This window comes from Amblyomma maculatum, chromosome 3 (genome assembly GCF_055883805.1).
Source record: "Amblyomma maculatum isolate TAMU_Amacu chromosome 3, ASM5588380v1, whole genome shotgun sequence".
Lineage (NCBI taxonomy): Eukaryota > Metazoa > Arthropoda > Arachnida > Ixodida > Ixodidae > Amblyomma > Amblyomma maculatum.
The window spans coordinates 209,587,084-209,595,209 of record NC_139346.1 but is presented as its reverse complement, the minus strand read 5'-3'; the positions used below and the strand labels follow the sequence as shown (position 1 = coordinate 209,595,209).

General features: G+C 42.9%; 1 protein-coding gene across 3 annotated transcripts; it reads right to left on the bottom strand.

Moving 5' to 3' along the window:
• Positions 1-1,503: 1,503 nt before the first annotated feature.
• On the bottom strand, positions 1,504-7,795 carry LOC146197592 (uncharacterized). 3 transcript variants are annotated; one of them, XM_084599501.1, is made up of 5 exons: positions 7,662-7,795; positions 4,372-4,496; positions 1,881-2,157; positions 1,704-1,801; positions 1,504-1,640 (listed from the first exon to the last, which is right to left on the bottom strand). In XM_084599501.1, the coding sequence occupies exons 3-4, from the start codon at positions 2,055-2,057 to the stop codon at positions 1,709-1,711; spliced, it is 270 nt and encodes an 89-aa protein (XP_084455627.1). In that variant the 5' UTR covers positions 2,058-2,157; positions 4,372-4,496; positions 7,662-7,795; the 3' UTR covers positions 1,504-1,640; positions 1,704-1,708. The 3 variants fall into 3 exon arrangements, with proteins under 3 accessions (XP_084455627.1, XP_084455628.1, XP_084455629.1); XM_084599502.1 differs by lacking the exon at positions 4,372-4,496; XM_084599503.1 differs by lacking the exon at positions 4,372-4,496 and having other exon boundaries at positions 7,649-7,793.
• Positions 7,796-8,126: the final 331 nt, after the last annotated feature.

The following is an 8,126-nucleotide window of genomic DNA, read 5'->3' as shown; positions in this document are numbered from 1 at the left end:
CCAGGCGGGTCGCGTGCCGCTGAACGGTGGGATCTCCGCTCCGCAGCCAAACCTCCCAGGCTTCTCTACTATCAATGTTAATGCCGGCGCCTGGGGAATCGGCGCATTGCTATATTATATGATCTAGCATGCCTTTTTGTCCGCAATTTTTACATTTAGAATCTTCTTCCTCCCCGGTCTGTGTTGAAAAAACCCAGACAGGGCAGATGTATTTATCGGCTTGTAATCGCCTCCAGATGCGTGCTTCATTGTTAGTGAGAGACCGATCTGGGGGAGGGTATACTTTTCGATCTAATTTGCAAAATTCTGTGATCTCATTGTATGTGACAGCGCAATCTTTAATTCCCTTGCATTCCGGCTGTTCTACCGCTGCCCGGTGGTAGAGATCTCGGGCCAGCAGGTGCGCAGCTTCGTTGCCAGGGACAGATTCGTGTGCTGGTATCCATATGATGGATATGGTTCTAGTAATGGGATTTGTGAGAAGAATCTTTTTGGCCTCCTCGGAGATCCGTCCTTTTGCAAAATTCCAGACAGCTGTTTTGCTGTCGCTGATTATAGTTTTGGCCTGTGTACCAGTGCATGCGAGCGCTATTGCGACCTCTTCAGCTGTACTAACGTCACGGGTGCGTGTTGAGGCCGCAATTTTAGGTGCACCTTCTCCATTTACTACTGCCGAGACAGCTGCTCCGTGTCGTCCGCATAATGCGTCTATATAAGCAACTTCATCGACTGCTTTGCGTTTCATTCTTTTAGCGATGGCTTTGACTCTGTGTTCTCTGCGTTCTTTGTTGTAGTCTGGGTGCATGTTTCGAGGTAAAGGTGGTACCAGTATGTGTTCCCTTATGTTGGGTGGGATAGATGTTTTCGTCTGTGGGCCTCTGTCTGATTGGAGTCCGACCCAGTCTAGGATGGCTCTGCCTGTCTCCGTCTGACTTTCCAGTTGAGAGATTCTGACAGCTGCAGACTCCACGTCACAGTTGTTTGATGACGCCATGTTGTTTACCTATGTACACGTTTTCGTCACAGAGATGTCGATGCCAATGGGTTTTGAAAAACGGAGTACTTGCCTGGCTTGTTTTTAAAATCAAATTAAAATATCTTCGCGGAAACATGCGAGGTTGGGATTGCTTGGGGAGCATCTCTGTATAACCAGGAAAGCAATCGTATTCCTTCCGACGCTTCAAAAAATGGTGTCTATACTCCTTTAATCAAGAAAACGGGGAATGAGAAATGGGAAAGTGACGAGCGGATTGGTCGGCTCGGCTCCCAGGGCTCCGCTGGTTTTTGATATTTCACGGACCAGGTGGATGATTCTTAGATGTGACCTCCAAGGCCTCGCTGGACTGCGCCATCTCCCCCTGCTTGTATGTGTGCTCTGTCATAGTCTCCTATATAGCACACTTGCGGACATCCACAGCCTTTTAACGCTACATGGTGATCACTACAGCGTTTTTTTTTAATAACGTTGTTATTGCCTTATATTCCAAGTGACGTACAAGAAGCTTTTCCGATTAATACCTTTTATTTACACCCATCAAGGAATCTTCCTTCCCTATCCGAACAATTTTTCTCGGTCCGCGATCTCCATTTCTCGATTAACCCTGCATGTGGTGTGGCTTGGATGAGCTTCTTCGACGTTCCTACAAGCACAGGAGTAAAACCTACTGTTCACTAGGTTCAAAATTATAACGTCGTTATCTTACAGTTTCTATGGCTGCCCCGTTCGAAGACGCCGCCCATTAGCTGCCTCTTTGTCCCGAGTAGGAAGAGCTTCAACTGCCTCAGCCACTGCAGGAGCAACCTGGCACGACAGAAGTATACACATGGTATACATTTACACACGTGAACATAAGCACTCAAAAAGCCGACAGCCGACTTACCCTTGCATTGTTTGTTTGCCCCGGACTTGCACTTTGCAGTTGCTCTTCCCGAAGTGCGTTTAGTATATTCATCTCTTCGACTTTCAGCTTGCTCGACTGGTCTCTGAAAGCCTGTATGCTCGCCAGAAGCGCCTTTTCTTCCTTCTTCAAATACACAATATACCGCAACTCCGCCATGTTTCAGATGGATAGGACCGGATGCCAGAGACACACCACTTCAATGTCTTCAGGTAGTTTACTATACTTCAGGAGTTTTCAATATGTTGCGCAGCGCCACCTGTGTGTAGATTGTTGCGTAATTTTAGTACCGTGTAGTCATAGGTTATTCCGTGGCCTCCGTTGCGGCGCGCTGCCGGAGCTGATCACGGAGAACACAGGCTATTTCTTTTTCCATACACTTTCTACGCTAGGCTAGAGTAGTAACATTATAGTAGTCATTGTAGCATCTTTTTTTTTTTTTTGCCAGTGTATAAAGAGTGTATTCCGCCAACCTAAAAGAAAGCATTTCATTTATATAACAGTACACTTTTACTCCGCTTTTCTATGGTTTTAACGAGCGAAAGCTCTGTCACGTTTCCTACGCTTAGCGAGAGCTACTTGACGACGCGCATTGCAGCCTGGCGCGATATCCGCGGGATAATCAGAGAAGAGAACGTTTCCGCCACTCACTCCTGTGCAATAGAAGTCCGGACTAAAACCCCTGAATAGGCCTATGGACGACAGCTCGGCGCCCTCTACTTCCATGGCCAATTTGAACGCATCCCCAGGCCATGAGGGAGTGATCACACGATAACGAAGGAAAGTGCACGGCCTTATGACTGGCGAGGGCCACAGAGAAAAAGAATATACGTGACGTGCTTTTATATATGTATATCACGTAATCAACCTCCGTGGTATGTCAGTGTCACGTCATTACGGGTCGACTTCGACAGATTATGTTGAAGATTTAGGTTTACGAAGCCTTAGGTTTACAGAATAGGTGAAGCTTTTGCTCTAAACAAGACAGGAGCGACATTTTCTGGTCGCAGACGCACTTGCCAGCAGCAAGTTCTCTACTCTGCAAGTTTTCGTCCGTCTTTAATAACACTTCTTTGTTTAAGACGATGCCTGCCATACAGTGTGTGCATATAGCCCTGTTATTTTGTTATAAAGCTTTGCTTACTATGCATTTGCCACTATCACTTATGGGACACCCCTCAGTGACTGATATAAAAGATTTTATGCTCTCTGATCAAAGGTGAATGAAGGGGTTGTGCTCTTTTTGTGGTCTTTGCAAAGCATGCAATGTTTTGCACCATCACGAGTGGTGGGCCTATACATGCTCGTGCAGGGTTGCTTCATTTTCAAGATTATTGCATTTATGTTGCATACATGTTAGATTTATGCCGTTTGAAAGTTTAATGAAACATTATATGAACGTTTATATGTAACTGCTAAAATGCTATTAGGAACATAAAAATAATGTTAGACTGAAACAAAAATATAACATTGCTGTAATGTTTCAGTGCTACAAGGGCACATCCATTGCAAGTTGCCCACTACATCACAGAATGACGGTTGCAACGTGACATAAAATGCTGTTCCACTAGTCGCGATAGATTCAGGGATAAGGGTGCTTCATGCTTCACATGAGGGTTAACGTCAGACCCTTCATTCAAAAAGAATACTGTGCAAGAAATTTAGCAACAATCACATAAGCCTGCTCCATGTGTCCACTAAGCAAATGATACAAGCTTGAGGGGACCGAGCCAAGGCGACCATGTGAGTGCGACAGACGTCCTTCCAACGTCCCTTTTCGAAGGTTTGGATGTCCACAGGAGATCCGTTTAAGTTCGACAAACAAATACATTGGACTATCATTTGTGACTCCGAATCATGTCTCACGTAGGTCCCCCAAATGTCTAAAACCTGACATTTGGACGTTTCCCAAAGCCTGTTCACAGGGCCTCCTAATGGGGTAAAAAATTACCAACAGCATCTGTGTATAGCTCAGCTAGCATGAGTGCCACTCATGGAAATTTCAATTTCACACTAGTGCTCAGTGCCTTTGTTGTGAAAGAGCAAAGCAGGCTAACGAAGTATGTATATCAGCTGTTAAGTTTTCTGTTGTCTGTTTTGCTTTCATGAATGCAATGAGGCATTGAACAGTAATGCACAATTAAAATTTCCATCAAAGTGGCTAACATGCTAGCCAAGTTCTGCACCAATGCACTGGCTCTGAAAGCACGCCAGGTGCATAAGCACACCATGGAAAGATGCCTGCTTTTAAGCACATCAATCTCAATTCCTTTTATCTTTACTGTAAAAACTGCATAAACAAATGAATTTGCTCATATTAAAAATGAATGCAAATTTAGACAAAACGGCACGATAAAAAGCAGGCCAACTGGAGTAGTAAGAATCTACTTAAACAATTTTTCCTTGGGTATGACAGCTATTTTCTTGATGAGCCTCTTGGATGCAAAAGAAGGGAGAATAAAATCTAAGTTACCTATGCTGAACTTTGATAGTATCAAAGGGTATAGCCACCACTTTCTCGATCGCCTTTTCGAGACGGCACTGCACATGTGTGCATCTCCATGCAGAGAGGTCATTAAAGTAACTTTGCAGCAAAACCTGTAAAGAATACCGAAAGATACAAAGCTTAACCAGAATCTGACATTTAATTGTTTAAGGTTTGCATTTGGTCTTTTTCAGGATGCCACTGTGACCAGACATAGCAGTTTTATACATTTGCTGCTATGAGCCCACAGCAAAGCTCAATATATTAAGTGTGCATGTAGAGGAATTAAGCATAAGTGTGCCTAATATTAGCACAAAGCCCAGTCAGATTACTGTAGCATTGTCCAGGTAGACATTGGTGACAGAGACCTGTATTTCAAATGGCAGTACAGTCATACTTTGCCTGTCATTGTTACCGCTCTGAAAAGAAGTGAGCAATAAAAAAATATTGTTTAAAAATTATTTCACCCTTATGTTCTGTACACTTAATAGAGTTTTCTGGTTTCCATGTACCTTTCCCAAAGACACGCTCAGGGGTATGTCAGCAGCATATCAACTTAATCTTGTAAGCTAGCAGGAAAGCGTCTCCTTACAACAGCATTGAGGAAGTAACAACTTATGTTACTTTAACTGATTAATCTGCAAGTTTCAATAGCTGAATAAAGGTAGAGATCTTATATTTGGCTAAATCTGAATGTGGAAACACAGCCCACTGCAGTAACTGCACAGTTTTCATGCTTCTACAAAGGTTAAAAGCAATGTTATTTGTTTATCTATAGTGCTATATGTGTCACTACAATGGCAAGGGTTAGGTTAAACAAGAAAATAAAAATGCTGACAGCTATGAGCTCCTTATATATTATCTGGAATATATGAAACAATAAATGTTGAATGTAGTTACAGGAATACTTTTTCATAATTTTGGCGTACCAACTATGCCTGCATGCTATGGATTTCTTTATGTTGCGCCACAAATAAGAAAGAAAAAAATATATAATTTCTATTTGCACATGGTGACGGTATGTATGGATACTGATAGCTGTTCAGAAGATACACTGTGCAAGCAGGGAAGATTTAAGGTGGAGGAGAGAAGGGGAAGGGGGCAGTGAGGGCCACCTAAACTGCCCCTGCTTAAGAACAACATTAATTCGCCCATGTGTACAAAGTACCTCTCAGGCAATGGAATGAGTGACAAAAAGTTCATAAAAGGCATTACTACTGTGCCGCAACCACAGCAATAACCATGGTATTAGTGTTTGCTGTGCCTCATTTGAAGAGAAAAAAGAGGCCATGGTATAAAGCTACCTCAAGTGATAGTATTACATATTTTCCTTGATATCAAGCCTCAGTTAGCATTAAAGATATCACTTAGTTTTGTGGAAGATTTGGGAGCCCTTTGTCACTTTTCGAAGAAAACAGCTCACCATGGCACCTAGCAAGCATACATGAACGAAAATCACTATTTGAATAAAAAAAATACAAGAAATTGCTACTGTCTCAAAGTGAGAAGTCTACCACTTCAAGTCATATAAGTTTGCATACATCTGTCCTCATCAACTAGATAGTAACAATGCAGAGTAAATTAATACTTCAATCTCTGCTAGCATTTTTAGAATGGGATAAGGTTGCAGCTATTGCCATTTGACCTTCAAGCTACAATACCATGCATGTTGCATATTTATAACCCCAAGGTTCATGTCTGTGCCACCTATGACATAATGGCACACACATTCGACCTAAGATAAAGAATGTATGCTAGACTAACACGGATGCATTCTTCTTTCTTCTTTGTCTTTTCTGAGGCAGACTTTCTTTGCTGGACAGGTATGACATGCATTAAAATATATCCAACTTTGTCTAGCTTCGTGCTATAAGTATACAAAAGCAAAGCATGTGCACTTAAATACTACTTATGTAATTCAAGGGGCAGTGGAAAAAAGTAGCATGGCAAATAACATGAAAAGAATTTGCTCTATACAAATCGGTTTACTCAGTGCTACATGTGAAGCTAGAAACATCACTGAGCAGGGGAAGTCCTGTGTGTGCTTGAAATTTGATCATGCTCAAGAAACTTCAGAACACTTGCAATCATGTTTGAATATAATACTATTAATTATAACAGTTATGCAATGTTCACTTTGTCATACCAAAGAGCTCAGAATGAAAAGAGTTGTTTCTTTTTTTCACTATGGATGGCAGTTTAGCGATGGCTGCTCAAGGGAGCGCACTACCAAGTGCACCTCCACTGAGCGGCCACCGTTTAACCAACGGAACATAATGCCCGCGTGCTCACACTTGGCTACTGCGAATGGTATCTGAAACAACATCATGAAGCCAGATATGTTAATCTTCAGTGAGCAAATTTAAGTATTGCCAATGCACGAACACTTCTGTCTCTAGTACGACCAGATGTTCTACACTGTAGTCCATATCATAAAAATTCTTGCATTTATATGGTCCATAAATGGAGTCAATTTTAATAAGGTCATCACTAAGCAAGGGTTGAAAAGGTTGTAGAGGTTACTCTTGAACCAATAGCTTCACGCGCAAAAGCCGTCGGCCGCGGCCACAGTCTGACTTCTCATTGTTCGACGGTCTCGGCATTCTGTCTGGCATGGCTGCGATCTTTTATCTTTAGCGATCGTGTATTTACCAAATGAAGGAACGGCGCAGATATGGAACTTCATGAAGACGACGATGTTCACAACACGTACAGCGCGATTGTTGCGCTGTTGGAACTTAATTGATGAAGAACGATGTCTACTTCACAGCGCGTGAGTTCTTTAGTTTTACGCAAGGCCTGATCGGCTACGATGAAGACCACGATGTTCGCTGAGCTTGGTCAGCATGCATTACACCATGGAATCCATGGTGCTTTTTTTCTCCACTCATTGCACCTCCGCTGGCCTGTAGGCGAAAATTCTTAACTGATATAACTGGTTTAAGAAACAAAATCAAGTTCGTATACCAGTGCACCAGTTGGACAACAATAGATCCCCAACTTGAATTCAACTGGAATCAACTGCGCGCGCCGCGGCACGTGAGGAGTAGAGCTAAAACTCTCAAAACCCCTTTAGGAGTACAATTTGAGAGCACGATATAAGGCCTGCATAAATGGTGGTAGTAATGGGCGAACATTGTGCTTAGAATAAAAATAGATGAAAACGTGTTGTATCAGCTCGTAAGAACGTGCGTCATCAATCGTATGCCACACATACACTTCTCCATTCTAGTAGTGAACGAAACATAGATGGAACTAACGGAACCTTTCAACCTCACCAGGTAGTCTCAAAAGCTTCACCGCTTCATGGTTCAAAAAGCAAAGGGCATATTGTTTGTGCAAATCGTGCAACTGCATTTGGCAACTCTCTCTTCTTTTTTTAAGCGCAGCCGACTGCGCCGCTTGTGGTCGCTAATAGATTATTTAGTGCCGCAAACCTCCACAAGGGCCGCGTATGGCTATGGCCTCAGTTTAAAGACGGCGCTAGCGGTGCAACCCAAAGATATCGCAGTTGGGTTCTGGATAGATGATGGGTTCTGAGGGTTCTGAGCATGGAGAAAGGAAAAGTGCACACTGCTTGCTTTCGGAATGATGGGGAATATAACGAAAAGATGCGATTCGATAGCGCGACAACCAAAAGTTATTTGCCATAAACTGAATATGGTCGACCGTACGGCCTAAACTCTGTCAACAGAGCTTGAAGAATTTCACCTTAAGCCATGGTCCCGATGTCTATGGCTGTG